This window comes from Citrus sinensis, chromosome 2 (assembly GCF_022201045.2).
Source record: "Citrus sinensis cultivar Valencia sweet orange chromosome 2, DVS_A1.0, whole genome shotgun sequence".
NCBI classification, from domain to species: domain Eukaryota; kingdom Viridiplantae; phylum Streptophyta; class Magnoliopsida; order Sapindales; family Rutaceae; genus Citrus; species Citrus sinensis.
This window is the reverse complement of record NC_068557.1, coordinates 29196089-29220722: the sequence shown is the minus strand read 5'-3', so window position 1 is coordinate 29220722 and position 24634 is coordinate 29196089. Positions and strand designations below refer to the sequence as shown.

General features: G+C 33.7%; 4 protein-coding genes across 5 annotated transcripts; all 4 read right to left on the bottom strand.

Annotated features, from left to right (window-relative positions):
* Positions 1–2219: 2219 nt before the first annotated feature.
* On the bottom strand, positions 2220–4786 carry LOC107175470 (myb-related protein 308-like). Its single transcript, XM_025095499.2, has 3 exons — positions 4616–4786; positions 4305–4434; positions 2220–3556 (listed from the first exon to the last, which is right to left on the bottom strand). Exons 1-3 carry the CDS (start codon positions 4746–4748, stop codon positions 2941–2943), a joined length of 879 nt encoding a protein of 292 aa, XP_024951267.2. The 5' UTR covers positions 4749–4786; the 3' UTR covers positions 2220–2940.
* Positions 4787–10295: 5509 nt separating this feature from the next.
* LOC102611036 (myb-related protein 308-like) lies at positions 10296–13236 on the bottom strand. Of its 2 annotated transcripts, none has more exons than XM_025095498.2 (3): positions 13035–13236; positions 11583–11712; positions 10296–11104 (listed from the first exon to the last, which is right to left on the bottom strand). In XM_025095498.2, exons 1-3 carry the CDS (start codon positions 13108–13110, stop codon positions 10489–10491), a joined length of 822 nt encoding a protein of 273 aa, XP_024951266.2. In that variant the 5' UTR covers positions 13111–13236; the 3' UTR covers positions 10296–10488. The 2 variants fall into 2 exon arrangements, with proteins under 2 accessions (XP_024951266.2, XP_006467925.2); XM_006467862.3 differs by lacking the exon at positions 13035–13236 and adding an exon at positions 11885–12512.
* Positions 13237–15961: 2725 nt separating this feature from the next.
* On the bottom strand, positions 15962–18796 carry LOC102610736 (protein PLANT CADMIUM RESISTANCE 8). Its single transcript, XM_006467861.4, has 5 exons — positions 18056–18796; positions 17569–17632; positions 17253–17417; positions 16851–16916; positions 15962–16669 (listed from the first exon to the last, which is right to left on the bottom strand). The coding sequence occupies exons 1-5, from the start codon at positions 18310–18312 to the stop codon at positions 16466–16468; spliced, it is 756 nt and encodes a 251-aa protein (XP_006467924.2). The 5' UTR covers positions 18313–18796; the 3' UTR covers positions 15962–16465.
* Positions 18797–21633: 2837 nt separating this feature from the next.
* On the bottom strand, positions 21634–24199 carry LOC102611724 (E3 ubiquitin-protein ligase CSU1). Its single transcript, XM_006467863.3, has 2 exons — positions 23823–24199; positions 21634–22494 (listed from the first exon to the last, which is right to left on the bottom strand). Exons 1-2 carry the CDS (start codon positions 24059–24061, stop codon positions 21819–21821), a joined length of 915 nt encoding a protein of 304 aa, XP_006467926.1. The 5' UTR covers positions 24062–24199; the 3' UTR covers positions 21634–21818.
* Positions 24200–24634: the final 435 nt, after the last annotated feature.

Sequence of the window (24634 nt, the reverse complement as noted above, 5' to 3'; positions counted from 1 at the left end):
TGAAATTTTAGAATCGAGAATGTCCAAGCATCTCCTTCAAGTAATGACTAATGACCTTAAGAGTGTTCATTTCCTGCATCGATTTCCCTGCCCAAGCTATAGCTTGCAATGCGCATCGTGCCGACGAACAGCAACTCTTTAGCTGGTAAGTATTGGTAATTAGCTCAATTTAAAGGGACTAAAAGAACATTTGCTTGGTCTTTAAAAACTAAAAATCTCACTCAGGTGAATATAAGCATCTAAAGAGTTCATTTTAAGAAGGGGAATTGACATTTTCCCTTATACTTTTTGAACTTTACCACTTATATCTCAATCCTTTGTATAATATATGGACGCCCGAATATATCATTGCTATATATATATATATATATATATATATACGACTTACGAACGTATCCACATTAAAAAAAGATGAGGACACCCAAATATTGTGTAAAAGTTTTACATTATTTGATAGCAAAATTTTATTAAAACTAGGGACGGAGCCAAAAATGTAGTTTACAAAGGAAAATTTTAAGAAAGAGGTCAATATATAAGAATGTGTAATAAAAACTTCAACTCATGGGACGTTTCAGATAAAATCACGAGGTAAGAGCTTAAGTTCTTCAACTCACAGGTATTTCAATTGGTTTAGGGGGACAGGAGCTAAACTAATTATGCAATTTAATGACTTTTTTAATCAAGCGGGGGCGGGTGTCCCCACTTACCTAAGGCTAGCTGATGAAAACTGCAGAGGGCTACCGATAATAGTCCAAAAATGTAGTGGGAAAGTGTCATTCACCTTTTGAAGAAAGTCACTTTTAGTTTATAAACAAGTCCAATAAAACTACAAGTGCTTAGGCCTAGCTTATACTTAAAATTTAGCTTAAAAAGGAGAAGTTTGCCTCAAACTTATGTTTTTAGCTTGAGATTCATTGTCAACCAATGTCAGATTTTTCTCTTAGCACCCTCGTCACATGTAAATTGATATTTTTACTTAGTTCTTGTTATGTTGAAAAATAGCGTGGGTCAACACATAAGTGAATTTAGGTTTAATATCATATAAAAACTCATTACATTAAGTTGAAGGTTGTCTCAAATTTATGTAATAGTGCAACACTCATTAATTCATTCTCAACTAATGCTGAGACTTTTTCCTTAATTAACAAGCCCAACATAGAGGATCCCACTAACAAAATAGAGATATTCTCAGTTTGTCAATACAATCTAAATTTTTCAAAAAGATTAAAGAAACAAGAATAACAATCTCTTTTCTCATTTTTTACTCTAGGTTCGGTTAATTTGTATGTGTATGATATTAAAAAGAAAGAATGAAAAAACTAACAAAGTGTTGGCTCCACTGGCAATGGAGTCCCCTTAAGTGGCTTGACTGAGTTTGCTCCCCAGTTCGAGTCACAGGGAAGTCGCCTTTGTTGGGAGAATCTGTGCCTCCTGGTTCGAGCGGGGACTTCTAATCTGGGCTGTGGTACAAGTTTAAAGGTGTCTCCCACAGCTAGGGCTCTCTCCAAGATACCTCATGGTTAAGAAAAAAAAAAAAGAATGGAAAAGGAAGTAGCTAATTTACAACTTTTATAGTCGGTCAAACCTGTTTGCGCGGGTTAGGCTCCCTCGTTTTGTTGTTCTAGCATCTGTTATTTAGCCAATAGTATGTTTAAGTATCGATGCATAGCCATACGTTGGGCCCCAAAAAAAACAAAGACATTCACTTTCATATTAATTAATTTTGTGAAGAGATTCATTAATTTCCTGAGAAATATATTCTCCTAAGTAATTAATTACTGTCCTCGTAGCTGTGGAAAATTTATGCAGATTTTATTTTTGAAATTGCTAGTTTGACATAAGCTCTCTTTAGTTGCATTAATGTCTTTGTTGAAAATGCTGCTTCAGATTTCCAAATCCTCATCCACATTGTTTGCATTGCTGCTTTTATACTTTTCATGCTCTTTTTATTTATTATTATATATTTCGTTTCAACAAATCAAATGAGAGGAAAGGAGGGGAGGGGAGGGGAGGAAAAAGAAAAGAAAACAATAAAATTAAAATCCTCCCTATTTTATTCTATTTTTCTCTCTCTTATTCTCCTTTCCAAACAAAAAAAAAAGCAAAAAAATCATCATACACTTGTTGTACATGGCACAACATCTTACACAATTTAGATCCAAATTGAAAATGACCTTGATAACTAATCGAAAATTGCCTAAACCTTATATCATTTGTCTATCAATTATTGGCCACATGGAATTATTCTCCTAATAATGATATGTAAGATGCCAGTAAATATGATAAAAAACAAAACATTAGACTGACTTATAAATAAAGAGAGTTAGATAAACTTATGGTATTTAGAAAAATGATATTGACCCACCAAAAAGACACCACTAAAATAGAAATAATAACATATTGTGGTACTGTAAAACAAACAATAACCTTATTTTTATCTGAATCGTCTTCCTAATGATCAAGTACATTGATTGTGTGGACTTTGGCACTTTCACAGGTGACGTCGTCTTGGGCGAATCTAATCTTCTATCTCTATCATCAACCAATTGAAAATTTGGAATAAAATATTTAGGCAGTGAACTAAAAATAAACAAAAACATAAAAAATTAAAAAAAAAACTCGTAAGATTCGATTATCCAAAAGGGGGTGGGGTCATGGGCTTAATCAATCTAATTGAGACTCAAGATCTTCAAACTGTAATTATTGTGGAACATAAGGTTTGATCTTTTTATTCGAGCCATGTGTGATAGTGATACGCTCAAGCAAACACTTTATTTAGATAGACTTGATACAATGATCAGAACAAGTGATCGATAAACCTAGCATCCAATATGTAACAGTATACGTTGCTTTCAACACATATAACATTATAGGTATGAAGCGCAAATTAAAAGAAAAGCCAATAGTTATGGACTTGAACACCATATTAGTTTCCTTGCATCAGAAACAGACCCATAAATCATCCTCAGCATCACAAGAGGAAGCACCGGAAGCAGATGGAAATTGGTAATCTTGTTGGTACCCCCACAGAGGAGATGATACCACAAATCCAGGATCTGTATATGTTGCCTCTTGACCATAACCCTCCGCCATAGTCATGCATAAGGTATCCACTGTAAATGGCTGCTCCCAAAAATTGTGAAGTTCATCTAAGTTTTCGGATGGATGATCATAATTACTCACTTTTGAGCTCTGGATCTTGTAAATTTGTTCATAATTAGCAGAAACATAGCTGGTTGATGAAGAACAATTATCAGCAGAAAGTTGTGGGGAAGGGGAAGTGCACCCAGTAAGGACTTTTGGTCGTTCTCTAGAGTTATTGGGAATAATAGGTATGGGATCAGCTATTAATATTTCTGGTGGATTCTGATTCTGCTTGTTGGCTTCATCAAATTCAAATATGGCTGCAGTTTGAGTTTCTTGCAAAGACTTAGTAACGGACGGCACCTGCTGCTGGTTGTTCTTAGTTAAGCGTTTCTTACTCAAGCGACTGTGCCAGTGATTTTTGATCTCGTTGTCTGTTCTTCCAGGCAGCCTTGATGCAATAGCAGACCATCTGGTGACGTGAATTCATACACATATTAGTTAGTTAATGTGTAAATTTTACAGAAGCATTAATCTAATCGGCAATAGATAGTTGATTCTCAGCTGATAGCTAGATTCCCATCTTTTTGGCAGCTCCGGAGCGTTACGCATTAATATAAATTATGAGACCAGATTTTACACAAATTTAATGTGTAAATTTTACAGAAGCACTATGCATTAGTACATGGATCCATATATCTGCATAAACAACCTCTAAAATAGTGAGGAGTTGACACACATTAATTAAGAGACCAGATCATACTGGAGTTTGAGATAGGATCGCCATTGCTAGATCAATAATTTCCTGGAAATTTACAAAAACCCTAAATATAATTGCAGGATGTTTTTGTCACTTCACATAACAAATATTATAGTAAATGGAATAATAAACTTACGTGGTGCAGCTAATTAATTACCTTGTTCAAGTAAGAACTCTCCGCTAACTTTAGCAACAATAAATATAATAATTACAGATTAAAGAGACTGTCGCACATGGTTGAGAATGGTTCGAGGACTAATTATTAAGAATACAATTAAAACAACCTTCAACTCCCTTGATCTAAGTATTGAGTATAAGTTAGGACATTGAGCTTCAATATGATATATATCATATTGAAAGCTAAGAGAAGAGAAGCTAGTCACAAAGAAAGATCATGTTTAGGTATAGATGTTATGTACTTGCTACGTACCGAGTTAAGCTAAAATTTCAAATCACTTACCGATTTCCAAGTTGTTCATGCAGCTTGATTATGGTTTCATCTTCTTCCTGAGTGAAGTTTCCGCGTCTAATATCTGGCCTGAGATAATTCATCCAACGAAGTCGACAACTCTTCCCACATCTCAACAAACCTACAAGAACAAAACGGAGACGGACGTTGATTAGCTAGCTAGCCATCTAATTATTCATATATTCTCTCATTTCATGATAAAAATTATTGAGGTTCTCGCCTTTGTTTTTTTTTTTTCTTTTTTTCTTTTTTCCTCCTACTTTGTTGTTCCTAGATATTTATGTTTATATATATGTATATACCAGCATATTTTGGCTTCTCACTCCAGTTCCAAATGCCGTATCTCCTAATATAAGCTATCAATTTCCGATCTTCTTCAGGAGTCCATGATCCTTTTCTCAAAGATGGTTTCTCACTGCCTCCAGCCTTCACCATCTTTCTTCTTTAGTGAAGATCTAACTCACTTCCAGCAATTTTTTTTTTCCCCTCAAAGCAGTTCATGGGGCTCGGATATATATATATATAGAGAAATTTTATTTTTAAATGTCTAACTTCTTCAATGACGACAAAGCACACGTATTCTCAGCAGATATGGCCCATCCTAAAGTATAGATTAATCCCTGATAGATGCCATTATCCTGCTTATTTGGATTTTATATATTACAAATTTCCTCAGATCAACTTTGACAAGTAAACTCACAATAGAGGCATTCGGAAGAGGGGAAAAAAAGGAATTTTGATTTATATAGAAAAAAAATATAATTACTTTCTAGATCCTAATAGAATCCATAAAAGCCCTTGAGACTTCATCGTTTAGTGCTTACCATATTAGTCACCCTTTGTTTTTTTTTTTAGGTGTTTTTTTTATGTTTTTTCTTCACTTTTTCACTTATTATTTAATAAAAGTGATTATTTTGACTTAATTATCCTTAGCGAAAATGATAAAATGATATAGAGGTAAAGTATATATTACATTAATAATTAATCAATGAAGCATGCTAAATCTAATATATAGAGATTGATAAAAGAGATACATATATAGAGTATTAGGACATAGAGGTTTCATTATAATAGAGTTTTCAATTTTCTCTCAAGAATATCTCTAAATCAATATTAAAAAATAATCTATTAATACAATTTTATAGTTAAGCTACTCTTGACCTCTAAAATTCAATTTTAGAAAAGCAATCGGTCATTTTAAATTAGAGTTAAAGACTTATTTTATCAAAAACATATTTTTTCCCCTATTTTAAATGCACAAGCATTCACACAAAAATAAAAATAAAAATAGATATATACTTTAGCAGATCCGATCAAATTAAGTTCCTAAGTCCGCCCATGAAAAGCTTTGGCATTCACTCACCACGTCATTAGATAGATTGTACACAAGTTGACAAACAAATTGGAGCAATAGCATATACATATCACCCTGAGGCTGAGCTAAAGTCTAAGCAAACAAGACAGATGAACTCGTAGAAATAGGGCAACAAGAGCCACTTCCTAAGTAAACCAAAAAACATTACAAATCTAGCACATCCAACGCTCTTCTAAAGGGACCATCGGAATCTGTTGTAAAATTCTTTCTATAAAACCACGTAGACATGAAGGAAAAGAAAATTGGAAGATACATTTGTCTCTGAATTTTTAAAAGACAATTGTGACTTGATAATTCGCAAGTTGAGATAGATGCTTATCAGAAGCTCCTATGGTATTGGTTTTAGTATTTTTTTTGGTTGGCAATAATTTCCTTCGTTCAATTTCCAACCAAAAAGTTGTAATGACTAAACCGAGTACTGCTGAAGCTTCGAGCGGGGAGATTGGTCTACATTCTCTACATGATCAAATTTGGAATCCAACTCAAGGTCAGCTTCATAAGCGTGTGTTCAACTATTTCATTAGTTTAGAAGTCGTTAACTAATCATAATTAACTCTACCAAGGACTCCGTCAACATGATTATTGATTCATTAAAATTTAATTTTACCCACATGTTAACATACTGTAAGGATGGCTGGCATGGTGCCTGGTGGTGACGTAGGGTCACCTTAGGTCAGCAGCTTCGTACTACGTGAACATAATTAATTTGGAGAAAAAAAAAATCAAGTCATTTTTTATAAGCAAGTTGCTAAATAAAAAAGGATTAAGACCTTAATCCAATATAATGAAATTGGAAGAATAATTTTTTCTTTTAAAAAGACAAGCTGGCAACTTCATTTTCTGAAGGGGTGGCAGACTGGGTGACTTCCGCGCTAGATTTTCACTGTGTATATAGGAAGATCAATTTTTTGTCTGACGGACGTCTATAATTAATTAAGAACAAATTAAAAAAGATCGATAGAAACTTCGATTTATCATTAACTTTTATCAAATCATTCACACTTGAGTGAAGTTGTTTATGACTATTGGTGACGACTGTCACTTGAATTATATTGTGGATTTACTAGTAAGTTTCTACGAAGATGAAAATAACATTTTGAAGACCGCGTAGTAACGACAGGACGAGCGTTTATCACATGCTTATATTCAATGCCATGGCAACAAATTTTCTAGTAAGCTTGGGTAGAAAGAAAGCTCTAGTCAAAGTTCAACCCCTCGTGATTGAAATACTAGCTCCATTATTTGGCTTAGAAAACTAAGTGAACCTAGTATTCGTTCATGCATACCATGAAGAATTAAATATTTTTGGTTCGAATTTTATCAAGGCTTGTTTGGTGATGGAAAGTGACTGTTTTTGTTTTCATTGTTAAAGACAAGTTGAAAGTACATTGAGGTGGCTAGAAATGTATTAATTTCTCCTGAATGTAATATGCGAAAGGGTATTGCAGGTAAATGCGACATTAATAGATCTTATTAAAGTTTGGCTTAATATTGGAATGCACGATCCCCGTTCCTGCAAAGACCAATCACTTTATGATTGGGACCATCGATTGATCCGTCTGTTCGTAGCAGTGAAACTTATGATGTCTATTAGCAACTTCTACAATAGCATGAGAATTCCGGAGGAAAATTGCATTTCCATGATTGCTTTTCAATTCAATCCGAAACTCATAGTAGAATTTGACTTTAATTTGTCCATGAACCCGACCACCCTCTTCTAGGAATTTGTTCCATCACTTCTTTTTTTTTTTTTTTTTGTCTTAATTCATAACCTCATCTGCCCCAAGATCAAAAGGTTCTATAATTTTGATTGTGCTTTAAAGAATATATATATATATATATATATATTTTGATAAGTTACGATAAAAAATCAATTGAAACTCTCTTCAATAATTCTATTATGACATAAACAGAAGTTGGACTCTTAGTTAATATCAAAAGAATATTTAATTTACGCCAAATGATGGAGGGATGAGTAGATCCCTACCCAATTTTATTGGGAGGGGAACCGAGTCATGACGATAAAGCACTGAAGAAGCTCACGTGTCATGACGATAAATGAATAATCCCAAACCAATATCAGAGACAAATAGAAAACTAAAAAGTTGAAGGCTTATCATCATAAACAAAAAATACATGCGTGTGAATGCAAACAAATCAATCTATATACAACTATTCAACAGAAACTTTCAGGAAACTACGTTTTGTTCCAAAATGGAATACATATTTAGGTTTCAAATCAACTAGGAAGAATGGAGCGTTGCTTAAACTTTTGGCAAACAACTACAGGTAAAGGTTGAAAAGGGGTGGTAAAAAAAACCCCACCTTAATAAATACAATTAATATTATTATATTAATAGAGAATTAATAATATTATTATATACTATCTTTATTTGAAAATATAATATTATTATATTTATTTAAACATGATAGTATTATATTTATTTAATATTAGTAATAAATAATTTATTCTAAGAAAATATTAATTTCGTACTATGTTAATAGTAAAAATGTTTCATTTATATTGCCCTTATCAATAATTTTTAATTTACATAATTAAAATTAAAATTAATAAAAAAATTGTGATGTGCATAATTAAGAATATTAATAATTATTATAAATTTACAAATATAATAAAATAAATGTTTATTCATCAAATATATTTTTTTTATTAATTTTGTGTAATTAAAAACTATAATAATAAAATAAATGTTTATTAATTAATAAATGTAATTAAAAACAAATATAATAAAATAAATATTTATTCATCAATATATTTTTTAATTAACTTTGTAATTAAAATTATAATTCTTTAAATAAGGGTAAAATTATAATTTGAAACTATTTACTCCTAATTTAAGACAAAGTAAACACATAAATTGAATTCTGATCTCCATTCCACGCTTCCATTATAGTATAAGTAAATAACACACTCTTATTCCCACTCTACACTCCCAATCCCAGGATTCCCATTCCTCAAGATTCCACTCCAATCCAAAATATAAATGTTACCTTAATTTATCAACAAGACCTATAAAACTATTACTTGAAAAGTTAGCTTAAAAGGTGAGATTTGTCTTAAACTTATATATTTATCTTGAGATTTATTGTCAACCAATGTGAGATTTTTCCCTTAGCACCCTCATCACGTGTAAATTGATATTTTTACCTAGTTCTTGTTACGAGGAAAAATAGCGTGGGGCAACATAAAAGTGAATTTAGTTTTAATATTATATAAAAACTCATTACATTAAATTGAAAGTTATCTCAAACTTATATAATAGTGTAACACTCATTAATTCATTCTCAACTAATGTTGAGACATTTTCTATATTATCAAGTCCAACATAGGGGATCCCACTAACAAAATAGAGACCTTCTCAGTTTATTAATACAATCTAAATTTTTTAAAAAGATGAAAGAAACAAGAATGGCATTCTCTTTTCTACTTTTTCATTCTAGGTTCGGTTAATTTGTATATGTATGATATTAAAAAGAAAGAATGTAAAAAGGAAGTAGCTAATTTACAACTTTAATAGTCGGTCAAACCTGTTTGTGCGGGTTAGGCTCCCTCGTTTTGTTGTTCTAGCATCTGTTAAAAAAAAAACAAAGACATTCACTTTCATATTAATTAATTTTGTGAAAATATTCATTGATTTTCTTGACAAATTTATTTTCGTAAGTAATTAATTACAGTCTACGTAGCTGCGGAAAATTTATGCAGATTTTATTTTCGAAATTGCTAGTTTGACATAAACTCTTCTTAGTTGCATTAATGTATTTGTTGAAAATGCTGCTTCAGATTTCCAAATCCTCATCCACATTGTTTCCATTGCTGCTTTTATTAGTTATTATTGTATATTTGGTTTGAACAAATGAAAGGTGAGGAAATGAAAAGACGGGAGGGGAGGGGAGGAAAAAGAAAACAAAACAATAAAATTAAAATCCTATTTTATTCTCATTTTTTTCTCTCTGATTCTCCTCTCCCAACAAAAGCCCAAAAAAATCATCATACGCTTGTTGTACATGGCCTAACATCTTACACAATTTATATCCAAATTGAAAATGACCTTGATAACTATTCGAAAATTGTCTAAAATTTATATTATTTGTCTATCAATTATTGGCCACATAGAATTATTCTCCTAATAATTATGCGTAAGATGCAGTAAACATGATAAAAAACAAAACATTAGATTGACTTATAAAAAAAGAACGCTAGATAAACTTCTAGTATTCCGAAAAATGATATTGAGCCACCAAAAAGACACCACCAAATAAAAATAATAGCATATTGTGGCACTGTAATATGATCAAAAACCTTATTTTTATCATAAGTGTCTTCCTAATGTTCAAGTACATTGATTGTGCGGACTTTGGCACTTTCACAGGTGACGTCGTCTCGGGCGAATCTAATCTTCTGTCTCTAGCATCAACCAATTGGAAATTTGGAATAAAATATATAGGCAGTGAACTAAAAAAAAAAAAAAAAAAACTCGTTAGAGTGGTCTTGGGCTTAATCAATCTAATTGAGACTTAAGATCTTCAAACTGTAACTATTGAGGAACATAAGGTTTGGTCTTTTATCCAAGCCATGTACGATGGTGATACGCTCGAGCAAACACTTTATTTAGATAGACTTGATACAATAATCAGAACAAGCGATCGATGAACTTAGCATCCAATATGCAACAGTATACATATATTGCTTTCAACACATATAACATTATATGTATGAAGTGCAAATTAACAGAAAAAGCCAATATTAATGGACTTGGACACCATATTAATTTCCTTGCATCAGAAACAGACCCATAAATCATCGTCAGCATCATAAGAGGAAGCACTGGAAGCAGATGGAAATTGGTAATCTTGTTGGTACTCCCACAGAGGAGTTGATACCACAAATCCAGGATCTGTATGTGTTGCCTCTTGACCATAACCCTCCGCCACAGTCATGCACAAGGTATCCACTGTAAATGGCTGCTCCCAAAAATTGTGAAGTTCATCTAAGTTTTCGGATGGATGATCATAATTATTCACTTCTGAGATCTGGATCGTGTAAATTTCTTCATAATTGGCAGAAACATAGCTGGTTGATGAAGAACAATTATCAGTAGAAAGTTGTGGGGAAGGGGAAGTGCACCCAGTAAGGACTTTTGGTGGTTTCGGAGAGTTATTGGGAACAATAGGTAAGGGATCAGCTAATAATATTTCAGGTGGATTCTGATTCTGCTTGTTGGCTTCATCAAATCCAAATATGGCTGCAGTTTGAGTTTCTTGCAAAGACTCAATAACTGACGGCACCTGCTGCTGGTTGTTCTTAGTTAAGCGTTTCTTACTCAAGCGAGTGTGCCAGTGATTTTTAATCTCGTTGTCTGTTCTTCGAGGCAGCCTTGATGCAATAGCGGACCATCTGATGACGTGAATTCATACACATATTAATTAGTTAATGTGTAAATTCTACAGTAGCAATATACATAATTGATCAATAATTTGCTGGAAATTTACAGAAACCCTGAATACAATTGCAGGATTTTTTTTCACTTCACATAACAAAGTTATTGTAAATGGAATAATAAATTTAGGTGGTGCTGCTAAGACTGTCAGTTGACTTTGGCATCAATAAATATATTAATTACAGATTTAAGAGATTGTCGCACACGGTTGAGAATAGTTCGATTTAAAACAACCTTAAACTCTTTTGAGCTAAGTAACGAGTACAATTGAGGCCATTGAGCTTCAATATGATATATATCAAAGCCAACTGAGCTTATAATTAAATTAAAGGATGTACTTGAAAGTTACTAGAAGAGAAGCCAATCATAAAGTTCAAGTATAGATGTTATATACTTGCTAAGTACCAAGTTAAGCTAAAATTTCAGATCACTTACCGATTTCCAAGTTGTTCATGCAGCTTGATTATGGTTTCATCTTCTTCCTGAGTGAAGTTTCCGCGCCTAATATCTGGCCTGAGATAATTCATCCAACGAAGTCGACAACTCTTCCCACATCTCAACAAACCTACAAGAACAAAACGGAGACGGACGTTGATTAGCTAGCTAGCCATATAATTATTCATATATTCTCTCATTCCAAGATAAAAATTATTGAGGTTCTCTCCTTTGGTTTTTTTTTTTCTTTTTTTTCTCCTCCTTTGTTGTTCCTAGGTATTTATGTTTATATATGTATATACCAGCATATTTTGGCATCTCACTCCAGTTCCAAATGCCGTATCTCCTAATATAAGCTATCAATTTCCGATCTTCTTCAGGAGCCCATGATCCTTTTCTCAAAGATGGCTTCTCACTGCCTGGAGCCTTCACCATATTTCCTCTAGTGGAGATCTAACTCGCTTTCAGCCCCTCAAAGCAGTTCATGGGGCTCAGATATATACATATATATATATAGAGAGAGAGAGAGAGAGAGAGAGAGAGAGAGAGAAAATTTATTTTTAAATGTCTTAACTTCTTCAATGATGACAAAGCACACGTATTCTCAGCAGAGAGGGCCCATCCCAAAGTATATGTCACAAATTTCCTCAGATCAATTTTGACTAGTAAGCACACAATAAAAGTATTCGGAGGGGAAAAAAAAAAAAAAAAGGCTTTTTGCTCTATATAGAAAAACAATAAATTTACTTTCTAGATCCTAATAGAATCTATAAAAGCGCTCAGGACTTTATTGTTTAGTGCTTACCATATCACTCACTCTTTGTTTTTTTTTTTTTTTTTTATTTAGATATTTTAATATGTTTTTTCTTCACGTATTATTTAATAAAAGTAATTATTTTGACTTAGTTATTCTTAGTGAAAGTGATATAGATGTAAAATACATATTACATTAATAATTAATCAGTGGGGCATGTTAAATCTAATATATAGAGATTGATAAGATATATATATATATAGAGAGAGAGAGTATTAGTGTAGAGAGGTTTCATTATAATAGGGTTTTCACTTTTCTCTCAAGAATATCTCTAAATCAATATAAAAATAATAATCTATTAATACAATTTTATAGTTAAGCTACTCTTGATGTCTAAAATTCAATTTTAAAAAAGCAATAGGTCATTTTAATTAGAGTTAAGGACTTATTTTATTCCCTCTTTTAAATGCACAAGTATTCACACACAAAAATATAATAAATATGTACTTTAGTAGATCCGATCAAATTAAGTTCCTCAGTCCGCCTGAGGCTGTACACAAGTTGATAAACAAATTGGAACAATAGCATATTCAGATCACCCTGAGGCTGAGCCAAAGTCTAAGCAAACGAGACAGATGAACTCGTAGAAATAGGGCAACAAGAGCTACTTCCTAAGTAAGCCATTAAACATAACAAACCTGGCACATCCAACGCCCTTCTAAAGAGACAATCGGAATCTGTTGTAAAATTCTTGCTAAAAAAACACGTAGACATGAAGGAAAAGGAAACTGGAAGATGAATTTCTCTCTGAATTTTTAAAAGACAACTGTGATTTGATAATTCCTAAGTTGAGATAGATGCTTGCCAGAAGCTCCCTACGGTATTGGTCTTAGTACTTTTTGGTCCGCAATAATTTCTTTCGTTCAATTTTCAACCACAAAGTTGCAAATGACCAAACCGAGTACTGACTGATGAAGCTTCGAGAGAGGTCAAATTTGGAATCCAGCGCAAGGTCAGCTTCATAAGCGTGTGTTTAATTATTTCATTGGTTTAAAAGTCGTTAACTAATCATAATTAACTCCGCCAAGGACTCCGTCAACTAGGGATGGCAAAAATCCCTACGGGGATGAGTACCTTCGAGGAAGGGACGGGAAAATTTCATACCCAATTTCTTATTCGGGAAAGGGACGTGAAATTTTTTTTACCCAATTTCTTATTCGGGGAGGGGACGGGGATGAAGTGGAATCCCCATCCCCTACCCATTTCCCCATTTTAATTTTTAATTTTATTTTAATTTTTTAAAATTACTAGTAAATAAATAATAAAATTTAAATTATAAAATTATAAATATTGGTAAAAATAAAAAATATTAAAATATTTATATTATTAAACTTTTAGGCCTAATTAACTAATTAAAGTCCTAAATTTTTATTTATGATATTAAAAAGACCGAATAGATTCTATTAGCCCAAAATTTTTTAATTTTAATATTTTTTAAATATTTTAAACTTAAATATATTTTTTATTTATTTTTAGATGTTATAATTGCCCATATTGATCAAAATTTTAATATCTAATCTAATCTAATCTAATATTTGCTCTTGATTTTCTCCGATTTAACTATTGTGTTGTAAAGGGAATAGTCCATATGTATAAAGTGTCCACGCCACCATTGAAAAAGTTAATTTTGAATCTAAATTTGATTTTATTTGTAACAATTTTGTATTAGACTATTAATTTGTTCATAATAGTTTGTAAAAGAAGTTTGTATCCCTTGCATGCTGCGGTACTTATTAATTTAATGTATGTGACTTTTGTAATGGATATTAATGTAAGATATATTTCGAATTTTACTTTTATTTGAATTTTTTATTTTAATATCATAAACTCAAAATAAAAATATATATATATATATATTAGTAATTCAGGGATCGGGAACCCTCGGGATCCCCTATTATTATTCGGGGAGAAGATGTGAATTCTCTCAAATAATTATGACGGAGACAGGGAGGGGACGGAGACATACGCAAAATATCATAGATGAATACGAGGAGATTGGTCCCCTCCCCTCCCTTCTCCATTGCCATCCCTACCGTCAACATGATTATTGATTCATTAAATTTTAATTTTACCCACGTGTTAATAAACTGTGAGGATGGCTGGCATGTTGCCTGGTGGTGACGCAGGGTCACCTTAGGTCAGCAGCTTCGGACTACGTGAACGTAATTAATTTGGGGGGAAAAAAGGGTATCAAGTCATTTTTTATAAGCAAGTTGCTAAATAAAAAAGGATTAAGACCTTAATCCAATATAATGAAATTGGAGAATACAAAAGTAAACAATTTAATGCACATATCGTGGGGAAGAATAATTTTTTCTTTTAAAAAGACAAGCTGGCAACTTCAATTTCTGACGGGGTGGTAGACTGGCTGACTTCCATGCTTGAGTTTCATTTTATATATAAGAAGATCAATTTTTTGTCTGATGGTTTATAATTAATTAAGAACAAATTAAAGAAGATCGATAGAAACTTCGATTTATCATTAATTTTTATCAAATCATTCACACTTGAGTGAAGTTGTTTATGACTATTGGTGACGACTGTCACTTGAATTATATTGTGGATTTTACTAGTAAGTTTCCACGAAGATGAAAATAACATTTTGAAGACCGCGTAGTAACGACAGGAAGAGCGTTTATCACATGCTTATATTCAATGCCATGGCAACAAATTTTCTAGTAAGCTTGGGTAGAAAAAAAGCTCTAGTCAAAGTTCAACGGTTCAACCCCTCGTGATTGAAAGACTAGCTCCATTATTTGGCTTAGAAAACTAAGTGAACCTGGTATTCGTTCATGCATACCATGAAGAAATAAATATTTTTGGTTCGAATTTTATCAAGGCTTTTTTGGTGATGGAGAGTGACTCTTTTTGTTTTCACTGTTAATGACAAGTTAGAAAGTAGATTGAGGTGGCCAAAAATGTATTAATTTCTCCTGAATGTAATATGCGAAAGGGTATTGCAGGTAAATGCGACCTTAAGTTTGGCTTAAAATTGGAATGCACGATCCCCGTTCCTGCAAAGACCAATCACTTTATGACTGGGACCATCTATTGATCCGTCTGTTCGTAGCAGTGAAACTTATGATGTATATTAGCAATTTCTACAATAGCATGAGAATTCCGGAGGAAAATTGCATTTCCACGATTGCTTTTCTATTCACTCCGAAACTCAATAAGTAGAATTTGACTTTAGTTTGTCCTGTCCATGAACCCGACCATCCTCTTCTTAGAGTTTGTTCGAGCACTTTTTTGGTCATAATTCATAACCTCATCTACCCCAAGGCCAAAAAGGTCTATAATTTTAATAGCGCTTGAAGAATTTTTTTTTTTTTTTATGATATATTACATAAAAAATTAATTGATTAACAATTTTATTATAATACAGTTCGAAATTCGACTCACTCAATATCTGAGAGATATTTAATCTATCCCAAATGGTGAGAGACAAGTAAACTCCTACCCAATTTTACTGGGAGGAGAATCGAGTGATAACGATAAAGTAATGAAGAAGCTCATTTATCATGAAGATAAATGAACAATCCCAAACCAACATCAGAGACAAATAGAAAACTAAAAAGTTGAAGCCTTATCATCGTAAATAAAAACTAAATGCGTGTGAACGCAAACAAATCAATCTATATACAACTATTCAACAGAAACTTTCAGGAGACTAAGCTTTGTTCCAAAATGGAACACATATTTAAGTTTCAAATCAACCAGGAAGAATGGAGCGTAGCTGAAACTTTTGGCAAACAACTACAGGTAAAGGTTGAAAAGGGGTGGTTAAAAAAACCCCACCTTAATAAATACCATTTTTCTACTATGTACAAGGACCTGAGATATCTCCATCAAGAGTTTGAACAGGTAAGCATCTGGATTTGCAAATGCAGGGTGGTAATCTGGCAGCCAAGGCTATATTCTTCCCTTTGTTGGCTGCTACTAACTCTTGGACAAGAATCATCAGTCAATGGAGCCAGTACAATATTGCTCCCTCAGCAAAGAAACGGGAAGTCGGTACTTTTGCACACAGCAGCAGCCATGGAGGGATAAACAGAGCAATTATTGAAATTCACAGCTTCTCTGGCTCAAGGGTGATCACCACATCCCTACTCTTTTGCATGATGCAGCGTTCGGGCCACTTCGTTGAGACGGGGGGTTGGTGCAGCTTAAAGAAGTCTCTATTCCCTTCACTATAGCTCCCTATGCATATCGTATCACCCCTGCCATGCCAAGTGCCATCTTGAACATTGTTCATCTCCAAAGTTCTAGCTTCCTGCTCATAATTAAATCATACTCGTGATCAATTTTCAGATATATGAACTGTTTGCCAAGTTTCATTGAAGTCGCATTTACATATTCTATAAAATGACGACATATCCTCACTTCTAAAAGTTTGCAGTACCATTTAAACAAGAAACTAGATTTCTGCGAATAAGGGAAGGCACAAAATATACCTGACATAATGTGCAGCAAGGGCAGACAAGATGATAGATGCAGTCATCCATAGAACTATCACTACCCTGAAAACCATCAAATTTTTCCATTAAAACAAGAAGAGAGATTTCAACACATATCAAATGCAACAAATACTATTAATCAAAAGGCATAAGATTCAGAAAGTGCACTAGTCATTAGATAAGAATTCTAGCAAGGTTCAACTCATCAATAATATGGAACAAAAATAATGATATGAACAAAAATAACTTTTGGGTTACAAGATCCCTTTGATATGTAAAACTCATTATGAACCAGTACATGATTAAAATATGGAACAAAAAACTGAATGAAAAGAAGAGGAAAAGTACAAAACTAGTGCACACAACATACTAATGTTGAAGCATCAACGACAAACTCACCAAAATATTAAATTTCTTTCTCATCTGCGCTCGCAAAAATCCCAAGTACCCTCCTATAGAAATGAAGAAGGCCATAGCCAAATACAAAAAGCAATGCCGCCTAGTGACGATGAAAGCAATGAAATTCATAATGGCACCAATGGCCAGAATGAAATAAGCGGATCCCTGAAAAATTTCAATAAGAAACTCAGGGTCTGACTAAATCAGCTTCATAAACAATGACATCAAATTCTGCAACTCTTAAGTGCTAGAGAACAAGTATAAAAATATATCAAAGACGATAATATTTGCATTCTCCAAAAGCTGCAAGATTTACCTGAACAAAACAATAACCAAAACCAGCCCGTCTCATGTTCTTCCCGAACCGGTAGCATGGACAGCTGCAACACCAATGACACTGTTATTCATACCGTTATTCATAAGCACAATAAATTTTTTTTGCTAATATACACGTAATGATTTTTGCCCAAAAGTTTTTAGGTTTCTGTAGAAGCAGTCAATAGATGATATTCAAATTAGCAATTTCAGGTGCCTTTGTAGAAAGCGATTTTAATTTTACTCCTGAAGCCCCATATCTAAAGAAGCACACCAAACACGCCCTAATTAATATATTTCTATAAATTATTAAAAAAAATTCATCAAATTACAAAAATTATTCAATACAAAATCCACCTACGAGCTACTTGCCTTAAAACAAAAGAAAATTTTGTTTTAATTACTGTCTTGGGTTTAATTAATTCGGGAAAAAAAATCATTTAGAGAAAACAAAAGCAAATATCCAAAGAAAGTAGCAACAGACTAACCAGGCGGATTGGAGAGCGATGGGACGGTCATCGAAACAGTCAAGGACTTCACCTTCCCACATCCTCAAAACGGCGCCGAACTCACCTCCGTCCATATTAACGTCCGCGCCGTCACCTTCCGGTGTCCTCCATTTCCCCTGAGTTTGCAATGCCACCGTCGAACACAGGACGTCGAAATTTACTACCGCCATCCCTTCGAGCAAGCTCTCCTCCTCTTCACCACCCGCCTTCTCTTGCTGCCTGTCCGTTTCCGCCATCAATACGCCGTCGTCTCCCTTCGTTCGCGGTTTCAAACGACCCGCTTCAGCTAATTGAAAACGAGCCTGCTGTTATTTTATGTATTTCTTGGAAAAGTTTCAATGTGCTTTTCTCATTCTCGCATTTTCCGTGTTTTCAAATAATAATGGAGGGTTTGCTTTATTTAGAGTTCGGCGAGGGGAGGGATAGTGACGACGACTGTGTGTGTTAGGAAGTTCGGCCGATGGCGGGCAATTAATGAGGGAGAGTGGGGCCCAGTGCGGCTCATTAATTGACGATACAGCTGTTGCCACGTTGGATTTCAAATATAGGAGAGGATCACTACCAATACAATACAATCACCACTACCCGTGATTACTGAACAAATAATTAACGCTCTAATATAAGAACCTCCCAATTGGGGAAAAAAAAAAGTATTATCTTTGGAGGATCTATTAACAGCCCCTGAAAGTTGCAACCGCCGTTTATTAGCCTAAAAATTCAGTTTCGTGCTCAGAAGTCAGAACCATATTCACATTTAAAATGCTGTTGAAGTTAGGTTAGGTTATCTATTTTTAAAAAGAATCTATAATTAAAGTTAGATGTCATGATAAGAATAGAAGATAATAATAATGATAATACTGGTAGTGGTAGGCTTTGGAATATTATTAAGAAAGAAAAAGCATGATCATCGGTTGGTTTCGACTTGGAGTGGACAGCAGTGTCAGGCTGGGTGGCGGGACCCGCGTGGCTCATATGTGATTTTATATAAATATGATCAGGTTACTATACAACTTTGATATTGTGTCACAGTTATATCTAGCTGTTGAATGTATTTAGATTGGTGGAGTCTACTGACATCTAACGATTGGATACAATTATAACACAATACTACAGTTGCACCACAAATTTTTCTTATATATATATATATATCCTTTTCTGCAGTGTTTGTTGAAACCATATTATTATTATTATTGGTGGAATCTACTGACATCCAACGATTAGATACAACTATAACACAATACTACATTGCACCACTGATTTTTCATATATATATATATATCCTTTTCTGCAGTGTTTGTTGAAACCATATTATTATTATTCCCGATAAAGTTTTGTATGACTCTTATCTAAAATAACAACCGCCCCACGTGCAAGAAGCCATTTTGTTGCAAGTTGATTAGTGAGGGAGTTTGGTTTTTTTTATTGAAATTACTTAAATAATCAAAGATTAGATTATTTATTTATTTTTAGAAAAAAATTCAATTAAATAGTTAAATTACTTTTCTTTTAATAAAATTTTTTAAATCCACCTCATTTCATAATTTATATTTTATATAATTAAATTCTTTTAGAAAATTATAAGAATTTAGAGTGATGGAGATAAAAAATATATAATAAGAAAAAAATTATTTAACATTTTAGAATTTATATGGATTTTATAAATTAAAACCTAAAAGAAATACTTATTTTCAGGATGAAATTTTATGAAAAACATAATTAATTTTAAGGATCAAGATTCTCTCGTAATTTGATATTCTCGTGAGCAAATATACATATGGTGATTGGTAGTTAATAAAATAAAATAAATTAAATTATATCCATACACTATCACTTAAACACACATGACACGAGATTTTTAAAAACTAATGAGAGTTTATATCAAGAGAGGATTTTTTTTCTAATTTTAATATATAGATTTGTATTTTATAAATTAAATTAGAATATTTTAAGAAATAAAATTTAAAATAGGGTGTTATAAGAATTTTAAAAGGGTGTGGGAAGCTAACTCTTTTGAAAATCATCCATGTTTCAACTTTGCCTGCAACACTCAGCCCAAGTTTGGAACCAGATCATACCTGACACTTTGGATTTCATATCTTACGCCTTATTTGGAATTGAAGTGTTTTATTTTTAAGCTATAATTATTGTGAAATAAAATCAATAACCTAAAAAAAAGTTATGTATTTTTTAAGCTATAGTAAAACTATAAGGCCGCCGTGAAAGAGCAACGAGTTACGACGCACCACCTATTGATTCAAAGAGTGCGTCAAACCGGAAGCCATATTTAGTTGGTGGGTGTGCCGTAAATCACCACCACTTGACGGCGGTGTTACGAAGGCAACAGCTACGCATTTGGCCGGCCAGGCAACAATTGTGGCTTCTTTGCTGCTCCTTTGACGTCGATGATCCCACCATAGGATAAATTACAAGAAATACAGTTCAACGATATTGAATGTGTTGTGACGGGCACATTTTGATTTTGCCACCAAGTCGCCGACTGTTGATTTACTATTTTTATAAATATTATAATTAGATTAATGTTCATTAAATACAATAAATTACAATTTATTACGATATAATTATATTTTACTTTACAAGGGTAATATGGCTATTTCACTCTGTATACTGGATTGAAAATACTGACCGGGCAAACATTGGGTAGGTGGGCTTTGGCAGCCCAGCAGCTCAGCCGCCACGCATTAGTCTGAAACGGGACCTCATTCAAGGATTCAAATAATCATGACCTTGTGGTCGCAATCAAGACATGACATTCGTCAACTGTACTGCATTTGATGATTCTTCTTTTTTTATTTTATATTGATATATTATAATTAAAGCCCTAATAAAATCCACAATCAGCGATTTTATTAAATAATCATATTACAGTTCAATTCAAATATCAACTCTCATTCTTTTAGTGTTGGAGGAATATCAATTCTACCTATTTTTCATATTCGGACCTAGTCCCTACATTTAAGTATTTTTTGAATTCTATTTCCTTGGAGAATTTTCGTGGTCCATATAAATTATATTTTGGGAGTTTTGGTTGTTGTTCTCTTCTATTTTTAAAGTGAATAATGATTCTCTCTTGATCTGATCATGTCCTGAGCAAATAACTCAATCACTTATTGATGTTAATAAATAAAAAAATAAAAAAATTAAATCTTATACATACACTACCACTAAAAAATACATAATAAAATATCATTAAAAACTCAATAATACTAAAATCATGAGAGAATCGTGTTCCTTCAAATTCACAAGATAGGCAATAACCTTTACGCTGCCGATTTGCCGCCGCATTAAATAATGATGCGGCCGACAGCAAAATAATGAAGCAATCTCATACAAGGTTGAATTTTCCAAAAAAGAAAAACCTCATGCAAGCAAGTTGATATGACAGCAAGCAAGCACGGAGAGATGAAGCAATCTCGCCACCACCCCGACAGCAGCACAAAACTATTGGCAAGAATTTGGCTAAAGATATCATCGACAAAAGATTGCAGGAGTAAATTGCTCACGTCTATTGATCAGTTTGAATTGCACAAGAAACAATATAACTGCAACACATGAAGAGAATTGCACAAGAACCATATTTATAATGTAATATAACAGCAACACGTGAAGAATATGCTAATTTAAATTACATTAGCAGGGGCCATTGAGTGCAATTTTTTTTTCCTTTTTTTTCCCCTATTTTGGCCAAAGAGCAATTCACACAAAATTGAATTAGCAAAAAGTATTATGTCTTGGCTGCAGGTCTCACCAGCCCCAATCCCGAACCACTACCCAAATGCTTGAAGTCTCTTGCTTCCAGTCGATCACCATGGGCAGCAAACCCTGTCCCTCCTTTTTCCACATTCACCAGGTTTCTCTCTTTACATGGCTTATTGCACACCAAACAAACCTTATCAACGGCCATAAACTTGTCAGCACATTTCTTGCAGAAGACATGCCCACAAGAGCTAAGGGCCACGAGGGACAATGTGTTGGTCAAGGTAACCTTGCAGCTGGGGCAGATAAAAGACTTATCATTAGAACTGGATTTCTTCTCTTCACTCTTGTCTTCGGTGAAGTAGACAGGGAAGAGGGATTTCAGCTTCAGTTTCTCCTTGCCTTCTGGACATATTGTGCTAGCGGAGGGGGCCTCAACCTTAACAGGAGCCTCAGGGGTAGCAGAAGGCAGCCAAAATGCTTTCATTGTTCGGAGGGCTTCCTCTTCGTAAGATGTGACTTTCACACTATTTGCCCCATGGAAGCCATTCTTGTCTTGGCTATGATTTCTATCATTGTACTGTGGTACAGCACCATGGTTTTGCTGATCAAATGCATCAAGCTCCCTGGCTTTCTGCAACATCAACCTCTCTTCTTCCTCTTCCTTCTCCTGCTTCTGCTGAGCAGCATGGGCAACTAGCTTTCTGCCAGGAAAAGGGAAAATAAGCTCTTTGGCATGGAATTCACAAGATAATAGGAAAACTAAGCAGACTGCTCATCAAAACATTAATCAAGAAATGTGTAGAATGTTCTACTTCCTTCGTTCTCTTTCAGAAAACTAATGCTCGAGGGACGAGTACATGGCAGCTATTGCATAAGCATTCAACTAAACAACCAGAAATTTTGTTTTTCCCTCTAAAATATATGTTCCATTACAGTGCAATTGTCATTTATAAATAACTCAGATTTCCAACAAATGACCCAACAGAAGCAAAAGTTTAAATGAAGATTCTCGATTGAAGTAAACCAAATTATATGTTCCTAAAAGGTAAGGAGAAACAGAGACTGGAAACTGTTAGGATACTTTGGAACAAACTTTGGAATGAGTTTCCCAAGCTTCTACCAACAAAAGGCAAGTGATACCTCGGCAAAAGATTCTTAAAAAATGTACACAAACCAAAAACTCATATCACAATAGCCAATAAACATATATGAAAAAGAGAAGAATTATTTGATTAAAAAAACATATGAATATCGATTCCAAAAACACTAATGTTCTAAATGTATTAACACAATTAAGAGCATAAAACTGCAAATCAATCATCACTTCATATAATTATGGTAACAAGTGAAAAATATAGATCCGTAAACATTTAGAGTAAAAGAAAATTGCACACGATTTTAAGTGATCCAAAAACACTTATGTTCTACTTGTCATGTACCATTATCTTATTGGGTGATTCCACTATTACAATTGCAAACAAACAATTGATTGTCTTTAGTTCTCCAAAAATCCTTTCCCTGTTCAGTGGTTGATTGGACCGCAACTTCATACACCCAATCTAATAGAAATCAATGAATACAGCATTTCTCAAATCAAATCAGTGGAAAACACGAAGTTATAACTTCCATGCTTAATCTGTTCCCCTGGCATAAATCACTAGCATACATACCTCATTTTAAGTTACAGTAGTTAACAGCACATACTTGCGTTGAAGCATGTTTGTTAACTTGTATGCTACTAACAAGTCTACTTTATGATTTGATCATTCCAATTTCCATTAACTGTTTTAAGATTCATGTGGAGGGGCTCCATAGTATGATTTGATTTTCATTATATTCACATGAAATACAATTGAGTTTTGTGCCTACAAGCTCCACTGTACCCAATCAGGTGTAATAACCATAGCTGTATCGGAATTTCTAAATCTTGTGCATAAAAATAAAAAAAATAACTCGTAAAATTATTAAAAGTAAAAGTAAAAGAAAAAGAAAAATAGAAGTATGTAGTCACGGCAGAAGGCAAGCAAACCTTTGAATGTCTTTTTTCTGGGAGAGAAGGCACTCGAGAATGCACTCTTTACAGTAGATGTGGCCTTTCTGGCAACACAAGGGATCGATAAACGGCTTCAAGCAAAGGCAACATGCATCAAAGGGCTTTATCGAGTCCTTGCCGAGCCGCTCCTTCTGCGTGCCATATCCGAGCTTACGCTTCTCATCGTACGTGAAAAAGGCGAGATCGTTATTGTTCTTTGAGTGCCTCTGCGGCATCGTTTGATTTTGTTGTCTGATTGGGAAAAAGAAAAAAGAAAAAGAAAAACCCAAATTGATTGCTCTAGACCACAGACGTGAAACCCTAGAAATAGCGAAAGAAAGAGATCGAATTCGATCCGAGTATTTTTGTTTGGTTTATTTTACTTGTATCCTAAAGAGATAAGTATAGATGTTGCTCGTAAAGACAGTGGAGTTTTACTTTCTATCGTCGGATTTAAAAGATGGGCATCGGCGCCGTTCGTTGTTTTGGTTGATTTCAATCCAACGGTTAATAATTTTCCAAATCTCGGTGGGTCCGTGGGTGATTCTAATCATGGGCGCTTATACGGGCTCAACAGAATATTAAAGCTTTTTATTTCAATACGAATGATATGTTTTTCAGAGCTCCTATTTACCCGGGTCAAATCCCGGGACAAGTCCCGAAAATTCAATAAAACGATGTCGTTTTGAGACTCACAATAACAACTCTTTTTTTTCTCTTTTACACAGCTCTTTCAGTAAACCTACGCCGTTTTAGCTTTACAGTCAAACTTCATTCTTCAAAATGCAAGCTAGATCTCATAGGAAAAA